The sequence below is a fragment of the Lethenteron reissneri genome, unplaced genomic scaffold (assembly GCF_015708825.2).
Source record: "Lethenteron reissneri isolate LAM-NWPU_2019-01 unplaced genomic scaffold, ASM1570882v1 scaffold_1947, whole genome shotgun sequence".
NCBI lineage: Eukaryota > Metazoa > Chordata > Hyperoartia > Petromyzontiformes > Petromyzontidae > Lethenteron > Lethenteron reissneri.
In genome coordinates, this window is record NW_026891715.1 from 1 (window position 1) to 20032 (window position 20032).

Consider the following 20032-nt stretch of genomic DNA (forward strand, 5'->3'; position numbering starts at 1 on the left):
GGCTGTGTCGCTAGGCTGTGTATTTAGGCTGTGTACCTAGGCTGTGTCGCTAGGCTGTGTACCTAGGCTGTGTATCTAGGCTGTGTACCTAGGCTGTGTCGCTAGGCTGTGTACCTAGGCTGTGTACCTAGGCTGTGTACCTAGGCTGTGTACCTAGGCTGTGTACCTAGGCTGTGTATCTAGGCTGTGTACCTAGGCTGTAACAGAGTATCAGGACTGTTGGAGTGTTGTATTGTAATAAAGAAGTTACCTCTACAAGTGTCTCCGGAACCCATTACACGTGGATACCGAAACATGCAAATAAGAAACATTGACAACTGCAAAAAAGTAGATGGGCTTGGGCAAGGGAACATCACTGGACTGCATTGTGGCTGGGAAACAAGACCGGTGTTGGAGTGGCATCCAAAGTAGAGCACACATCACCAAGAGGATGACCACCACAGAGATTCGAGTTGTGAGAAGATTAGTTCGTGTGTAGTTGATAGATGGATCGTGGTCACATAGCTCGAGTGAGGAGGCTGAGGAGTCCTGATCCAGTAGTGGGTACAAAACAAACACATTCCTCCTGCGGAGGGAGTGGGTAGGAACGTTGGGTTGCTCGGTCAATGGCCAACTGTGAGGGCGGGCACAAGCCGTCGTGAGTAGGTTAAACGTTGAGTTTTATAAGGGCACCACGGGGTGACCAGCCCCTCCCCACCCAGCCCCCCCACCCTCCCCACCCAGCCCCTCACCCCTCCCCTCCCACCCAGCCCCTCCCCACCCTCCCCTCCCCACCCAGCCCACCCCTCCCATTTTGGATGCACGACGGACAGACACAATAATCCCCTGTGGGCTGGTGGAACCAGGTGGTTCCTACCAGTATACCGACTGATTTTGTACATTACTCTGAGGAATACACGTCGTCAGAAATTTGAAGAATGTTGTATCGTACACTATGGGAACCTCATTTGCCAGTAAAAATATCATAATTGTTTTTTTACCCTTCTATCTGGCAACAAAATTGACACCTTTTTACAAGGAGTCATGTTTTGTATAGACCACAATCTTGTCTCGGGTGTGGACCAATCAACTTCAGGGACAGTGCACATTATCAGAGTTATGTCTTTTGTTTGTATTATGACTGCAAGGTATTGCGGTCTATGCAAACATGACTCCTTGTAAAAGGTGTCAGTTTGTTGCCAGATAGAAGGGTTAAAAAACAATTATCAATGTTGTATCGCTGAACACAAGTTGGTGTGTGTGTGTGTGCATATTTTTTGTATTTCGCTGGATTTTAGGACTTGGATGAACTGGGAGTCCCAGAAGCCAAAAGCGACTGCTATTGAGTGGAATCGAAGAGCATGGCGTGTCCACCACGATCTCCAGCGAGACGACGCTGCAGCGCTCGTCAGTGAAGAGACAGTCCACCTCAGCTCCGAAGACGACGACGATGACGGCATCGACACCAAGGACGCATCCGTGCCAAAGTGTTCCCAGCGCTGCGGCCCTCTGGCAGGAATCTGTCCTCTGTCGGCAATCGGTATCGCAAAAGCAGCATTGCCAAATACAATTTGCGAGCGCACGCTCGCCAAGCCGTTGCCCTTCCTCGTGCTGGCAGCTGGGGAGGCAGTAGCAGCCTGGAGGTGCCCCAGGAGCAAGATGCCAAAATTGTCTTCATGCTCTGACATCGAAGAAGAAGAAGAGGGGCTGGAGTGAGGAGAGGAGGGGGTTAGCGATAGATGGATGATGGTGGGAGGTTGTGTGGGCCGTGGGATGCACTTTGTATGAAAAGCCCTTGGGGTAAATAAGCTGGTGTCTTTTGATTTAAAGCTTTCGTGACTGCAGGGATTCATCTTCTTGGTTCTTTCAGTAAAGTCACGGTCGACAGACCTGTTCTCCACCTGAGGACGGCTGCTTGCGTTGTGGCCGAAACGTCGTGAGAATTATTTATGATGTTTATTTGTATTATTTATTATTTCCCTTCTACGTGACTTTACCGAAAGAACGACGTTTCGGCCAGAACACAAGCAGCCGTCCTCAGGTGAAGAACAGGTCTGTCGAGAAGACAGAGTCTGTTTTTATTTATTATTATTTTATTTCCATTCTACGTGACTTTACCGAAAGAACCAAGAAGATGAATCCCTGCAGTCACGAAAGCTTTAAATCGAAATTCCTTTGAGCTTGCTTGCATAGTTTTTTTTTTTACAGAATGCAGTCAATAAAATATAAAGCAGCATCTTGGCTTTACTACCCAAGGCAGGAACTTGTCTCTTCCAAGAAAGAAGTGACTGACTTGTCAGTTTTGTTCCTTCTTAATTTTGGAGCTTTCGTGACTGCAGGAATTATTCTTTGTTTTTTTCGGTAAAGTCACGCCTAAAGATAAAACGTGCCGTTTAAGTCATCTGGAGTTGAAATATACAACACGTTTTGTTTCCATGCAGAGGAGATAGCCATGTTCAGAGCAATGTGCTTTTTTGTTGTGTTGCATTTGCTCGACTGTTCAAAGATCGTTTCAAATCTGCATCTTTTGGAAGGATGAACACGAAGTGGGAAGGTTTTTGCAAAATCAGATGTTCTCATACTCCAGAAGATTGTTGTACGGGGCCTGTCTGCTCTAACCTACTTGATAACAACCCCAAAAATGCCTAAATAAAGTTGATTTGTGACATGTTCCATTCTGCAAAGTTTTATAGACTTTGCTGCTGGTAGCAGATGTAGAGAGAACAACACCTGTCTACACTTCGTGTTCATGGAACTGTCTTAAGCGTATATATGCAGTGGGTTTTTTTAAATCCTTTATATTAAGTTCACTTGCTTGCTTGCTTAGGACCGTGCAAATGTTTTGGTCGTTTTTTAAACCCACTTCCCGTCATCCAATCGAGCTGACATTTTGCACACAGACCTCGTTGTGCGAGACAATTTATTTTCGTGAAAACATTTTGTTCCAAAATTTTACACTGTTTAGGAATTTTTTAAATATTTAATTACCAATTGCTTAATGCTGCCAGACAATCATCTTACCCATAGGTGGCAGCCATCTCAAGCCAGAGGGACGAGCGGACTCTAGCCGCCATGCATATAAAGGATTTATAGTGAAAAACTTTGTTTTTACGAGTTATTTTTGTTACAGGTAGGAACAACAGTTCCCCACTGCCCACCAGGGATTATTTGTCTGTCGTGCATAGCCCCTCCCACCGTGTAGCACGCTCCCGGATTGGTTGAAGTGCGTCACGTGACCGCGAGCTTTCTGCCCCACCAAGTTCCTAGCTGGCCACTGTGAAGGAACGTGATTGTGCTGTGGATCAGAAACCCGAGTTTGAGGGTGACGTCCGAACTGCTGATTGTTTGGGCGCTGACCACTGGTGAAGTACCCGTCTGGTCACTGCCTGCATCTTGGAGTGGATTGAAAAAGGGCTGTTGATATTCTTGAGCTTTGATTAAAAGCCAAAAACCTTAAAGTACAATTTCAGAAATTGTTTTTCTGGATAAAACCACTCGGAAAAAATATATCCAATGTTTGAGTTTGCATACGGAGCCCAAAACCACCTGTACGTGTTGCAATGTGCGTTATATTTTGTAGCAATCACTGCCTTTCATGTAAACTGGTACCAGGTGCATACAGCGCATGAGAACGTTCAATTCGAATGTGCAATTCCCTGGAATAGCTACAGTATTGATTTGTTTAAACAAGTTTTGACAATAAAAAAAACTCTCTTTGAACCGTTAACACGATCTTTTCTGACGGTGTTTTTTAATCCAATGTGGCGCGATAGAAATATTTTATTTGCCTTCGTACACGGGTCGATATTGACGGAGCACAGGCGAGTATCACTTTGACGCTGTGGTGGATTGAGCGCAGATATTTGCGTCAGGGGTAGCTGAGCGAATCGCCGTGTGGTAATGATGCCTCCAGGTGTGTCAACCGGGATGTTCTGTTCTGGATCGCAAACAACAAAGTACCTAACACTCACACACACACAGACTCCTACACACACCTACACACACACACCTACACACTCACACAGCTACACACACCTAACACTCACACACAACCTAACACACACCTAACACTCACACACACCTAACACACACACACAGACTCTACACACCTAACACTCACTCACACACCTAACACTCACACACCACACACTCACACACACCTAACACTCACACACAGACTACTACACACACCTAACACACACACCTAAGACTCACACACACGACTCCTACACACACCTAACACTCACACACACCTAACACTCACACACACCTAACACTCACACACACTAACACTCACACACCTACACACTCACACACCTAACCTCACACACACACACACACCTAACACTCACACACACTAACACTCACACACACCTAACACTCACACACACTACACTCACAACACCTAACACACACCTAACACCACACTAACACTCACACCACCTAACACTCACACACTAACACTCACACACACCTAACACTCACACACACCTAACACTCACACCTAACACTCACACTAACACTCACACACACCTAACACTCACACACACCTAACACACCACACACCTAACACTCACACCTAACCACACCTACACCTAACACTCACACACCTAACACTCACACACACCTAACACTCACACACCTAACACTCACACACCTAACACTCACACACACCTAACACCACACCACCTAACACACACACACCTAACACTCACACACACCTAACACACACACACCCTAACACTCACACCACCTAACACTCACACACACCTAACACTCACACACTAACACACACACCTAACACTCACACACACCTAACACTCACACACACCTAACACTCACACACACCTAACACTCACACACACACACCTACACACACACACCTAACACTCACACACACCTAACACTCACACACCTAACACACACACACACCTAACACTCACACACACCTAACACTCACACACACCTAACACTCACCACCTAACACTCACACACCACACCTAACACTCACACACACCTAACACTCACACACACCTAACCTCACCCACCCACACTCACACACACCTAACACTCACACACACACCTAACCCACACACCCTAACACCACACACACCTAACACTCACACACACACCTAACACACACCCCACCTCACACACCTCACACCCACACACCTACACTCACACACACCTAACACTCACCACACCTAACACTCACACACACCTAACACTCACACCCACCTAACCACCACACACCACCTAACACTCACACACACCTCCCACACCACACCCTACACTCACACACACCTAACCTCACACACTAACCTCACCCACACCACACACTCCCCCACACACCCTCACACACACACCTAACACTCACACACCTAACACTCACACACCTAACACTCACACACACCTCACCCACACACCTAACACTCACACACACCTAACACTCACACACACCTAACACTCACACACACCTAACACCACACACCTAACACTCACACACACCTAACACTCACTCACCTAACACTCACACACCTAACACTCACACACAGCACACCTAACACTCACACACCCTAACACTCACACACACACACCTACACACACACACCCTAACCACCCACTCACACACCCTAACACTCACACACAACCCAGTAACACTCACACACCTAACACTCACACCCACCCTAACACTCACACACACCTAACACTCACACAACACCTAACACTCACACACACCTAACACTCACACACACCTAACCTCACCCCACACCTAACACCACACAGGTGACTGATGGATGAGGGTGAGCGGCGCTTTGTAAACTCGCCTTCATCGTCTCCCTCGCCGACTCGCCGAGTGTTTGTGTTGTTGTTGTTGGAAACGTCCCGACGTCAGATTGAAGCTTGGACGGGCGAGCCAAGGGAAGCTCCAGCAGCGGAAGAAAACTCGTCACGTGCAGACACCGTGTGACGGCGTACCACGTGACAGATGACGCCAACTCCCACGTGCCCTTGAATGCCCCTTCTCGGTTCAAGCGGCGCTCGTTCTGCCACGCACAAAAGTGTGATTTTTTGATGATGAACGAACGAAGGAGCAACGAATAAACAAAACCCGGACGGACGCCGTGGCAAATCGGAGTTCTTTCTGCTGCCAATTCTCGTCGGCATCTCTCGCGCAACGCGGACCGCACTGCTCGCGTTCCTCGTCCGTTGCCGGCCACACGGTTGATATCGGCAATAACGACGGAGCGAGACACGGAGCGAGATAAATAGCCGCCTCCTATAATTTACGCTTCAAATAAAAAACAAGTAGAACCCGTAAAAACAAAGTTTTTCACTATAAATCCTTTATATGCGTGGCGGCTAGAGTCCTCTCGTCCTCTGGCTTGAGATGGCTGCCACCTATGGGTCAGATGATTGCATTGCACCATTAAGCAATTGGTAATTAAATATATTTTTGTCCTAAAAAGTGTGTGTCAGTGTGTGTGTCAGGCTGTGTGTCAGTGTGTGTGTCAGTGTGGCGAGGAGTGGTGGTGCAGCGGTTAGCGCGCTGCACTACGAACCCGGATCCCCGAGTTATATTCCCGCTCACGGCCAAAACCAGCGACGATTATCTGAACCGGCACTGCGCCTCCCCCGGGTCGACTCAGCCTCAAATGAGTACCTGGTGCGGTGTGTAAACATCGCCACTGGGGAGATAAAGGCGGCCGGGCGTGGTGCTGGCCTCCCACCCCCTCCTCCACCGTTCCGGCCTTATAGGTGCTCGCTAACAGCACTTGCCCCAACAGCCTGTGCAGGCCTACCGGGTGATCTTTGTCTTTGTGTCTTTTGGCGCGCGCCCTCGTTGCCTGCGTCCCCAGAGACACTGCCCCTCCTCCACGATCGGCGTCGTGACCCCCGAGACCAAACCCGCCCTCCCCCCCCCGTACCTCTCTTGACATTTGTCATTGTCTGTGCGGGATGATATCGGCGCGGGTGTGGGAGGGGGGAGGGGGAGCAGGTCCCAAGATTCTCATGGCCCCCCGTGTCCCAGTGCCCCCCAATCACCCCTCGTCAGCCAGCGACCACCTCCGCAGCAGTCGCTCCAAGCTGCCCCACCCCGACCCCCGCTCCACTGCCCCCACGCTGGCCTGGCACGGCGCGAGTGTGCAGCACCATCTCCTTCACCTGCAGCTGCGAGGATCAATCGGCAGCGTCGTCTTCCCCGCACCTCCTGTGAGCAGGTTGGCAACGTACGGCGCGAAGGAATTTCAACAAACAAATCACGCGCCTCATTCGTGTCGACTGTTAACCACCACGACTCCCAACTACCACCACCACTCACTCCTCTTCACGGTCACTAACACCGTACGCTCTACTCATCTCAATCTTCATCCACGCAACACCCTCTGGATTGTCCACCACCTCCACTTCGCCACCACACAGAGCCGTGCAGATGGGGGGGGGGGGTATTGGGGGCATCAGCAGGGACAATTTGCCCTGGGACTCACACAACATTCCCACGTGGCATTCTACCCTTGAGCCCCCAGGATCACGTGGGCGGCCCACAGCCACCACGACCCACCACCAGCTCCTCCTCCTCCGCTCTCTCCATCCACGCAGCCGCGCGCGCTCCGCTCCACGCTGCCCCTATCATACACACGCTGCTCCCCTATCATACACACGCTGCCCCCTATCATACACACGCGCCCCTATCATACACACGCTGCCCCTATCACACACACGATTTGCCCCCTATCACACACACGCTGCCCCTATCATACACACACTGCCCCTATCACACACACGCTGCCCCTATCATACACACGCTGCCCCCTATCATACACACGCTGCCCCTATCATACACACACTGCCCTATCACACACACACTGCCCCCCTATCATACCCACTACTGCCCCTTATCATACACACACTGCCCCTATCATAACCACACTGCCCCTATCATACACACACTGCCCCCTATCATACACACACTGCCCCTATATACACACACTGCCCCTATCATACACACACTGCCCCCTATCATACACACACTGCCCCTATCATACCACACACTGCCCTATCATACACACACTGCCCCCTATCATCACCACTGCCCCTATCATACACACACTGCCCCTATCAACACATCACACACACTGCCCCCTATCATACACACGCTGCCCCCTATCACACACACGCTGCCCCTATCATACACACGCTGCCCCCTATCACACACACGCTGCCCCTATCACACACACGCTGCCCCTATCATACACACGCTGCCCCTATCATACACACGCTGCCCCTATCATACACACGCTGCCCCCTATCACCCACACGCTGCCCCTATCACACACCACGCTGCCCCTATCATACACACGCTGCCCCTATCATACACACGCTGCCCCTATCACACACACGCTGCCCCTATCACACACACGCTGCCCCTATCATACACACGCTGCCCCTATCACACACACGCTGCCCCTATCACACACACGCTGCCCCTATCACACACACGCTGCCCCTATCACACACACGCTGCCCCTATCACACACACGCTGCCCCTATCATACACACGCTGCCCCTATCATACACACACTGCCCCTATCACACACACACTGCCCCTATCATACACACGCTGCCCCTATCATACACACACTGCCCCTATCACACACACACTGCCCCTATCATACACACGCTGCCCCTATCATACACACGCTGCCCTCTATCATACACACGCACGCAATGACAAAGATCGCCCGTGAAGCCCGCGTCGACTCTTGGGACAAGTGTTGCGGGGTGCACCAATGAAGGCTGGCACGAGGGTGTGGTGCAACCAACACCATCGACGCAGCACACACGCACGCACACACACACCTACATGCATAAAGGTCTAAACCAGGGGTCCTCAAACTACGGCCCGCGGGCCACATGCGGCCCGCCGAGGACATTTATCCGGCCCGCCGGGTGTTTTTTGCCGCCGCTGCCTGTCTGTTACTTTTTTTCTACATGAGAAGGACGGTCATTGGTGGAAGAGGGAGAGGGGGCGGAGTTCCCCCCAATCAGACTGCATTGATGGGCAGTGCAGTCTGTATGTCTCTGTGTGGGCAAAGTTATTGCTGGTATATTGTTTTTGTAGCGCTGTATATATTGGTATTTTACTAATAGCAATTTTGACTCCCTAGGAAACAATGATGTCAAGAAAGAGAAAAATTGACTCGGAGTGTAGGATATTCAAAGAACAGTGGACTTATGATTATTTGTTCATGCAGTACAAGGAAAGAGCTGTGTGTCTGATATGCCAGAATATAGTGTCTGTGTTCAAAGAATACAATTTACGTCAACACTATAAAACTCAACATAAAGATAAATATGCTTGTTTAGTCGGAGAAGTGAGAAAAGATAAAATATTAAAAACTGAAAAATACATTAACAACTCAGCGAAATAGTTTAGTGAAGCAGAAGCAGCTAAATATTTCATCACTGCGAGCAAGTTTTCAAGTTTCCAAGCTAATAGCGTGCACTGGCAGACCATTCGTGGAGGGAGAATTTGTTAAAGAATGCCTTCTTTCTGTTGCCAAAGAGATGTGTCCAGAGAAGGCCGATTTATTTAGTACAGTGAGTATTTTAGGACCTACAATTACACGGAGGATTGAAGAAATGGGAGACAATTTGCATCAGCATTTGCAAAACTCCACAAAAAACTTTCCTATTTTTCCTTGGCACTCGACGAAAGCAATGATGTTCGTGATTCTGCACAACTTCAAATTTTTATTCGTGCGACGAATGACTATTTCGAAGTCACAGAAGAGCTTGCTGCACTGCAAAGCATCAAAGGAACAACTACAGGAGAGGATATCTTTCGATTTAAAGCTTTCGTGACTGCAGGGACTCATCTTCTTTGGTTCTTTCGGCAAAGTCACATAGAAGGGAAGTAATAAAATAATTCTCACGACGTTTCGGCCACAACGCAAGCAGCCGTCCTCAGGTGAAAACCAGGTCTGTTGGGGAGACAGCGTCTGAATGAAACAGCACACGAGCTTGGAGCATATATAAGCTTTGTTGGAAGCGGGGGAAAGAGCGCCTTGACAAAATAATTTCAATATCAAGAGGAATTTAGCATATTTATGGGAAATGCAGGAATGTGATTAGTACTACATATGCCCGTGCTACTAATAACATTCCTGCATGTCCCATAAATATGCTAAATTCCTCTTGATATACAAATTATTTGTCAAGGCGCTCTTTCCCCCGTTTCCAACCCAGCTTATATATGCTCCAAGCTCGTGTGGTTTCATTCAGACGCTGTCTCCCCGACAGACCTGGCTTTCACCTGAGGACGGCTGCTTGCGTTGTGGCCGAAACGTCGTGAGAATTATTTTATTATGTTTTATTTTTATTATTTTATTACTTCCCTTCTACGTGACTTTACCGAAAAAACCAAGAAGAGAGGATATCTATGAAAGGTTTGCCAAACTGTGAATGGTTTGGAGCTGAACTGGGCTAAACTAGCCAGTGTGACAACTGATGGTGCTCCTAGCATGGTGGGGTCTAAGAAAGGAGTAATTGCTCGCATTAACCAAGAGATGGACAAACATAACCATTCTCATCCAATAGCCATACACTGCCTCATCCACCAACAAGCGCTGTGTAGTAAATCACTGAAGTGGGACTCTTATGAAATTTGTGGTATCTTGTGTTAACTTCATTAGAGCTCATGCACTAAACCACAGACAATTTCAAGCATTTCTGTCTGAGCTAAATGTTGACTATGAAGATGTTCTGTATCACACAGAAGTCCGTTGGCTGAGTCGAGGGAGAGTTTTGAAACGTTTCTATGACAGCTTTTCTGCTTTAAAAAAACAAAGAAGTACCAGAGCTCAATGATGCAGAATGGAAATGGCACCTTGCCTTTCTGACAGATGTAACAGAGCTACTCAACAGTTTCAATGTGCAACTTCAAGGAAAGGGGAAGCTCATCTGTTATATGCAATCACATGTCAAAGCATTTGAAGTAATATTAGGCCTCCTCATCAAACAAGTGAAGGAGGAAAACTTCTGCCATCTCCCCACAACTCAAAATCTGTTAGCGGAAAAACCATTGGTTGCATTCCCAAACAAAACGTGTGGATTCACTGGAAAAATTGCAAAAGGAGTTCCAATTTGGATTTAAAGAGCTTCATCTCCATGAACAGGACATACAGCTTTTCCGTAACCAATTTTCTATTGACATTGAAAATGTGGATACAATTTACCAAATGGAACTGGCTGAACTGCAGAATTGTGACTCTCTGAAAGACGCATTCAAGTCAAGCAGCCTTCATAATTTCTATGCATCTCTCCCCTCTGAAACATATCCTCATCTCAGGAACCATGCACTCAAAATGGCAACCATCTTTGGCAGCACTTATGTCTGTGAACATACTTTTTCCAGAATGAAACATTTGAAATCTCCAACCAGATCTAGACTAATGGATGCACACTTGCATCACTTGTTACGACGAGCAGTGACAAATATGGAACCGGACATTGACCATCTCATTAGCCAAAAGCAGGCCCATAGTTCCCATTGAAATACTGGCAAGTTTGTTGATTTAACTTTACTTGTTCTTCATTTTAAATATTGTATTTATTCCCGTTTTGTTTCTTCACTTCAAAATAAGATATATGCAGTGTGCATAGGAATTTGTTCATAGTTTTTTTTAAACTATAGTCCGGCCCTCCAACGGTCTGAGGGACAGTGAACTGGCCCCCTGTTTAAAAAGTTTGAGGACCCCTGGCTTAGACCGACATCGTCTCAAGCTTACACATCTACCGGGTAACCATTTCACTTTGTATTGTCTATGAAGTCCACCCACACAAACTGCTGGGAGTTGCCTCGCTCTGCCTCACAGTCAGAATTCTCCTCCTGCTTCACGTTGCCTCCATCGATGTGAAGGTCCGATTTTGGAGTTGAATCTTCATCTTCACATTTTACTTTCACTTCTTCGCTCTTCACCATCACTTCTTCACATTTCACCTTCACCTCTTCATATTCCACCTCGTTACCTTTAAAAGTGTCCAAGCTGGGATTTTCTTCCGGTTCTTGTTTGATGACAGATGGGCTCATTGCAGCACTTTGACTTTCACAAGCTGATTTCAGACTCCACTCCTGGTGGATCTTCTGATGCTTGTGTGTTCTCTGGTGTGCTTGAAGATGTGCTGACCGTGCAAACGCTATCCCGCACGGAGTGCACCTGAAGGGTTTCTCTCCCGTGTGTGTTCTCTGGTGTTCTACAAGAGTAGATGAATCTGAAAACGTCTTCCCACAGACACTGCACTTGAAGGGTTTCTCTCCCGTGTGTGTTCTCTGGTGTGCTACAAGAGTAGATGAATGTGCAAACGCCTTCCCACACACACCGCACTTGAAGGGTTTCTCTCCCGTGTGTGTTCTCTGGTGTGCTACAAGAGTAGATGACTGTGAAAACGCCTTCCCACACACGCTGCACTTGAAGGGTTTCTCTCCCGTGTGTGTTCTCTGGTGTACATGAAGATTTGCTGAAAGTGCAAACGCCTTCCCACACACACTGCACTTGAAGGGTTTCTCCCCTGTGTGAGTTCTCTGGTGCCGTGTCAAATGTCCAGGATGATCCGTGCTGTATGCACACCGGTCGCATTGTTGCCTTGTCGCACCGAGTCGCGCCGAGTGCCTTTGCTCCATCAGACCAATTCTGCAGAGGAAGCAACACCATCTACACGTTAGTATCGAGGCACAGCGGAATGCATATATACACAGTCACACGTGACTTACACGTCTATACTTATTCATATATGCATGATATAGTGAAACAGTTTACCAAATTCATCACACGGGCTGTTATTGCACACAATGAGAGACTAAATGGTCATTAATATGCCTGGAAGCCCTCGCATCTTCAAAATGAATGTGAACCCAAAACTCCGAGCACACAATTTCGGCTGTCTGGCTAAAAAAGAAATATTTATAAGAGCTAAATTCGGCTGACATAGCAAAGGGTGTTGGAAACAATCCTATTTGTGTTATGCAGAAATGTGTAAATTAATACTGGTAGGAACCTCCTGGTTACACCAGCCCACAGGGGATTGTTGTGTCCGTCGTGAAGGGAGGGGCTGGGTGGAGAGGGTGGAGAGGGGCTGGGTGGGGCTGGGTGGTGGGTGGGAGGGGTGGGGCTGGGTGGGGGGTGGGAGGGGTGGGGCTGGGTGGGGGGTGGGAGGGGTGGGGCTGGGTGGAGAGGGGCTGGCCACCCCGTGGTGCCCTTATAAAACTCAACGTTTCACCTACTCACGCCGGCGTGTGCCCGCCCTCACAGTCGGGCATATTTGCGGAATGCACCACGCCGCCGTTGACCCTGCAGGCCATTGAGCGAGCAACCCGACGTTCCTACCAGCTCCCTCCGCAGCAGCAGGAATGTTGTTCAGTGGCAACTTAGCGGTATGAAGCCAGGCTCAGATGTCCTTGAATGATGGGATGAACAGATCTGACGTCAGCTGCTGCACGTGTGTGTGCTGTGCTAACTTCCTGCTTCCACTCTTATAAAGAGTTCCAGAGGAAAACTAAAATAAACTATTGTTTTGATACAACCTCCGTGTTCATCAGAGTTAATATACTTTACACTGTCACACACTGATAGACTTTACTGCAAACACAAACTTGACACTGTCACAACAGAGTTGATAGACTTTACTGCAAACACAAACTTTACACAGTCACAACAGAGTTGATAGACTTTACTGCAAACACAAACTTGACACTGTCACAACACAGAGTTGATAGACTTTACTGCAAACACAAACTTGACACTGTCACAACAGAGTTGATAGACTTTACTGCAAACACAAACTTGACACTGTCACACACAGAGTTGTTAGACTTTACTGCAAACACAAACTTGACACTGTCACAACAGAGTTGATAGACTTTACTGCAAACACAAACTTTACACAGTCACAACAGAGTTGATAGACTTTACTGCAAACACAAACTGGACACTGTCACAACACAGAGTTGATAGACTTTACTGCAAACACAAACTTGACACTGTCACAACAGAGTTGATAGACTTTACTGCAAACACAAACTTGACACTGTCACACACAGAGTTGTTAGACTTTACTGCAAACACAAACTTGACACTGTCACACACAGAGTTGTTAGACTTTACTGCAAACACAAACTTGACACTGTCACAACAGAGTTGATAGACTTTACTGCAAACACAAACTTGACACTGTCACACACAGAGTTGTTAGACTTTACTGCAAACACAAACTTGACACTGTCACACACAGTGCCATGGTAAACAGGTAGTGGTGGTGTGGAGTTTACACCAGACCCCCCTCCCGGTTTTCCCCTCCACATTCAACATCAGCGTCTTTAACAGACATACATTGACACACGTAGTCTTGGTTCGTTCGGTAAAGTCACGTAAATAGCAAATACAATTAACAGATCATGAAATTAAATTAAATAATGACCACTTGTGTGGCGATCGAAACGTCGTGGGTTTATTCTTTATCTGCAATTTTTAAATTTTATTTAACATTATTATCTGTTATTTTTTTTTATCTCCGTGACTTCACCGAAAGAACCAAGAATATGAATTGCTGCAGTTACTAAAGTTTTAAGTCAAAACACCGAGACACGCGTTGACAAAACCCACCTTGTTGTTGTTGTGGGCAGGTAGCTTCTGTAAACAAGAGCGGTAGAGCAGCTCAGGCGGGCATGGGCTGGTAAAAAACAAAAGAAAAACTGCGTCAATATCTACAGTAAACCAAAGTGACAAAGTAGCGAGCCGCGTGAAGACAAATTAAACTTGAGGGAATTAAAGCAAACGCGACCAGGCGAGGGCAGGAGGCAAGGCCCCGCGTGTCTAGGCCCCGCGTTGTAAAGTTCCAACTTGGACATCGATTCACAAGCTGCTGCTGCTCTAGTGACATCCCTACGAGAGAGAGAGCGAGGCTCTAGCTTGGTAAACAACAACAACCACAACAACCACAACAACAACAACCACCACAACAACAACCACCACAACAACAACCACCACGACGATGAGAATTTCTCACCTCGGATTTCACTGCACGCGCGGGGCGACAGCTTCCTGTTACCCCGTGACGTCACGCGGTAGTAGGTGACATGACGTCACTTCCTGGGCACGAGACACGCCCCTCCCACAACGAGCGGCTCTGTAACTAAATGAGAATATGAATAAATTATGTTAATGAGACCGTCGCAATAAACTGGTGACGTCTTTAACGAACTCTTTATGTTAATGAGCCGCCAGTCACTGGGCGTGGCTTTGCCCAAATAAGGATTGGCAACTGGAACGATGTCTGCAGTGACCGAGGCGGAGGTGACGTCACGTTCAAGAGCGCAGGGGACTGGGCGGAGGGGGGTGAAATCCTTGGTGACATGACGTCACTAGCGAGGTACACCTCCCCTGGCGTTCCACGCGGATGACGTAATGCTGAGTGGTGACGTCAGAGAGCGGGGTTGGAGTCTAAGTTGATTTAGATCCATTTTCCATTGCTCCATCTCTTGAACAGAGACCCCTTGGGTGTGTGTACACTGTGTGTGTGTACACTGTGTGTGTGTGTACACTGTGTGTGTGCACACTGTGTGTGTGTGTACACTGTGTGTGTGTGTACACTGTGTGTGTGTACACAGTGTGTGTGTACACTGTGTGTGTGTGTACACTGTCTGTGTGTACACTGTGTGTGTGTGTACACTGTGTGTGTGTACACACTGTGTATACACAGTGTGTGTGTGTACACAGTGAGTGTACACTGTGTATACACAGTGTGTATACACAGTGCGTGTGTGTACATTGTGTGTGTGTGTACACTGTGTGTGTGTACACTGTGCGTGTGTGTACACTGTGTGTGTATGTGTACACTGTGTGTGTGTACACTGTGTGTGTACACTGTGTGTGTACTCTGTGTGTACTCTGTGTACATTGTGTACGTACAGTGTGTGTTACATGTACGCACACAATCAGACAAGTATTCATTCTAAATTATTGACAGGCATATGCACAAAATTTAATAACTGCAGTGAAATATACTGCATCAGATAACATCTTATTCTCTGGTTCTTTCAGTAAAGTCACGTAGAACGAAATTTAATAGAATACGACGTTTCGATTGGAACACAAGCAACCATCGTCAGGTACAACAATTGAATGAGAAAACAAACATAGTGAACTTAGAAATATAATGCAACACAACACAAGAGTCAGCCAACACAACAGTCAACACCCTACCTGGTTGATTACGTTCTTCCAAAATTGAACAATATAGTTTAGATAACATCTTATTAACAAGGAGCTATTTAAAGAATGCACCCTCTACTGAACAGTGGATGTGAAACACACAATTGTGCAATTCAAAACGAGTAGGCCTTTGCAAGTTGGCGTCTGGGTCAAAAATGTAGCTAATTCTAAACATTACCGACTAACGACACAGCTGAGATAACAGATCAATCATCGCCCACTACTGACAGGCTCTTGACAACACGCAGGCCGGTGCAGGGCAACCACCTTCTGCCACACAGGGGCAGCTGCTACTTGGGGATGCTCTTCGAGTGTTTCAGACAAGCACCATGCAACAGCAATTATGATGAGAACATCGTGAATGCTTGGGGGCTTATTGGCTCTCGCTCCTGGTGAGAGATTGACTCAACCCACAGGTCCACTAAGACTGGCCACTCGTCTTGCTTCTTTCGGTAAAGTCGTCACGTAGAAGGGAAGTAATAAAATAATAAAAATAAAACAATTCTCACGACGTTTCGGCCACAACGCAAGCAGCCGTCCTCAGGTAAAAACCAGGTCTGTCGAGGTGACAGCGTCTGAATGAAACAGCACACGAGCTTGGAGCATATATATATAAGCTGGGTGCCTTGACAAAGGAATTTGCAAATCAAGAGGCATTTAGCATATTTATGAGAAATGCAGGTATGTGATTAGTACTACTTATGCCCGTGCATTATGCAGAATTAGCAGCATCAAAGGAAGGGGATAGGGGTAGCATTAACAAAGGGAAGGAGTGTTAATAGTATGTAGCTGCAGTAACTGGCCACTCGCTCTTACCCTGCAGGTTGAACCTAGGAACTGAGTGTTCAACTTCACGTTATTGTCATTAAAGGCCTGTGACAAAGGTGCATCTATTGCAGCGACATCGTCTCAGGCTGACACATCTACCGGGTCTCCATTTGACTTTGTGTTGTCTAGGAAGTCCACCCACACCTCCACAAACTGCTGGGAGTTTCGATTTAAAGCTTTCGTGACTGCAGGGATTAATCTTCTTGGTTCTTTCACCTAAGGACGGCTGCTTGCGTTGTGGCCGAAACGTCGTGAGAATTATTTGATCATGTTTTATTTGTATTATTGTATTACTTCCCTTCTACGTGACTTTACCGAAAGAACCAAGAAGATGCTTGGAGTTGCCTTACTCTGCCTCACAGTCAGAATTCTCCTCCTGCTTCACGTTGCCTCCATCGATGTGAAGGTCCCATTCTGGAGTTGAATCTTCATCTTCACATTTTACCTTCACTTCTTCGCTCTTCACCATCACCTCTTCACATTTCACCTTCACCTCTTCATATTTCACCTCGTTACCTTTAAAAGTGTCCAAGCTGGGATTTTCTTCCGGTTCATGTTTGATGAGGGATGGGCTCATTGCAGCACTTTGACTTTCACAAGCTGATTTCAGACTCCACTCCTGGTGGATATTCTGATGCTTGTGCATTCTCTGGTGTACATGAAGATGTTCTGACTGTGCAAACGCCTTCCCGCACGGAGTGCACCTGAAGGGTTTCTCTCCCGTGTGTGTTCTCTGGTGTTTTATAAGAGAAGATGACCGTGAAAATGCCTTCCCACACACACTGCACTTGAAGGGTTTCTCTCCCGTGTGTGTTCTCTGGTGTGTTTTAAGATTTGATGACTGTGTAAATGCCTTCCCACACACAGTGCACTTGAAGGGTTTCTCTCCTGTGTGTGATCTCTGGTGTTTTTTAAGAGAAAATGACCGTGAAAATGCCTTCCCACACACACTGCACTTGAAGGGTTTCTCTCCCGTGTGGGTTCTCTGGTGTTTTATAAGAGAAGATGACATTGAAAATGCCTTCCCACACACACTGCACTTGAAGGGTTTCTCTCCCGTGTGGGTTCTCTGGTGTGCTTGAAGATGTGGTGATTGTGCAAACGCCTTCCCACACACACTGCACTTGAAGGGTTTCTCTCCCGTGTGTGTTCTCTGGTGTTTTATAAGAGTAGATGACCGTGAAAACGCCTTCCCACACACACTGCACTTGAAGGGTTTCTCTCCTGTGTGTGTTCTCTGGTGGATCTGAAGAAATGATGGCCATGCAAACGCCATCCCACACACAGTGCACTTGAAGGGTTTCTCTCCTGTGTGTGCTCTCTGGTGGTGTGTAAAATTTCCAGTCCGCTCCGTGCTGTATCCACGCTGGTCGCATTGTTGCCTTGCCGTACCGAGCTGTGCTGAGCGCCTTTGCTCCATCAGACCAAGCGACAGCTGCAGACAGAAAAAAAGAAAATCCACAACATCTACACGTCAGACACAGAGGAATGCAAATACAGTCACACGTGACTTACACGTCTATACTTATTCATATATTCATGATGTAGTGAAAAAGTTTCCCAAATTCATCACACGGGCTGTTATAGCACACAATGAGAGGGCAAATAGTCATAAATCTGAATGTGAACCCAAAATTCCAAGCACACAATTTCAGCTGTCTGGCTATGAAAGGAATATTTCTAAGAGCAAAATTCAGCTGACATCGCAAAGGGTGTTGAAACCAACACTGTTTGTGTTATGCAGAAATGCGTTAATTAATGTTCAATCGTAACTCAGAGGTGTGAAGCCAGCCTGAGATGTCCTTGAATGCTGAGGATGAACAGATCTGACTTCTGCTGCTGCACGTGTGTGCTGTGATAACTTCCTGTTTCCATTTCGACCCACAGAGATACATCGAGATGAGTAAAGACCCATGGAGATTAATAGAAACCCATAGAGACCCACAGAGTCACACAGAGACCCATAGAGATACATCGAGATGAATAGAGACCCATGGAGATTAATAGAAACCCATAGAGACCCACAGAGACACACAGAGACCCATAGAGATACATCGAGATGAATAGATACCTATGGAGATTAATAGAAACCCATAGAGACCCACAGAGTCACACAGAGACACATAGAAACTCACAGATACACATAAAGACCCACAGAGACACATGGTTGAGACCCATAGACTAATCTGAAATTTAACTTTCGATTTAAAGCTTTCGTGACTGCAGCGATTCATCTTCTTGGTTCTTTCGGTAAAGTCACATAGAAGGGAAATAATAAAATAAAAAAATATAACTCATACAATATTTTATATTATTATGTTTTAGTATTTTTATTATTTTGTTATTTCCCTTCTACGTGACTTTACCAAAAGAACCAAGAAGATGAATCCCTGCAGTCACGAAAGCTTTACATCGAAATATAATATTATATGACAATAATATTTTATTATAGTATATTATTATTTTATTATTTTTATTTTTATTATTTTATGATTTCCCTTCTACGTGACTTTACCGAAAGAACCAAGAAGATATAATATTGTTTTGATATAACGTGCGTGTTCAACAGAGTGAACAGACTTCACTCTGGCACACACACACTGCCATGGTGAACAGCAGCAGGGGTTGTCCCCTCCACATTTAGAGTCAACATCAGCACGCGCTCAGCGTGTTTGACACACATTGACACACGTAGTCTTGGTTCTAAAGTCACGTAGATAGCAAATACAAATAACAGATAATGAAATTAAATAAATATTCTTAGGTTTTTTCGGTAAAGTCACCAGGTAGGTAAAAACATTAAAATTAATAAAAGTCAAATAAAATAAAGATCACGACGTTTCGGAGGCAACACAACGTCGTGATCTTTATTTTATTTTTATTAATTTTAATGTTTTTACCTACCTGGTGACTTTACCGAAAAAACCTAAGAATATGAATCCTTGCAGTCACGA

At 46.6% G+C, this 20032-nt stretch overlaps 1 protein-coding gene across 1 annotated transcript; it reads right to left on the reverse strand.

The window, feature by feature from the left end:
• Positions 1-7098: 7098 nt before the first annotated feature.
• Positions 7099-14679, reverse strand: LOC133339670 (zinc finger protein 79-like). Its single transcript, XM_061547831.1, has 3 exons — positions 14643-14679; positions 11823-12674; positions 7099-7192 (listed from the first exon to the last, which is right to left on the reverse strand). The coding sequence occupies exons 2-3, from the start codon at positions 12662-12664 to the stop codon at positions 7162-7164; spliced, it is 873 nt and encodes a 290-aa protein (XP_061403815.1). The 5' UTR covers positions 12665-12674; positions 14643-14679; the 3' UTR covers positions 7099-7161.
• Positions 14680-20032: the final 5353 nt, after the last annotated feature.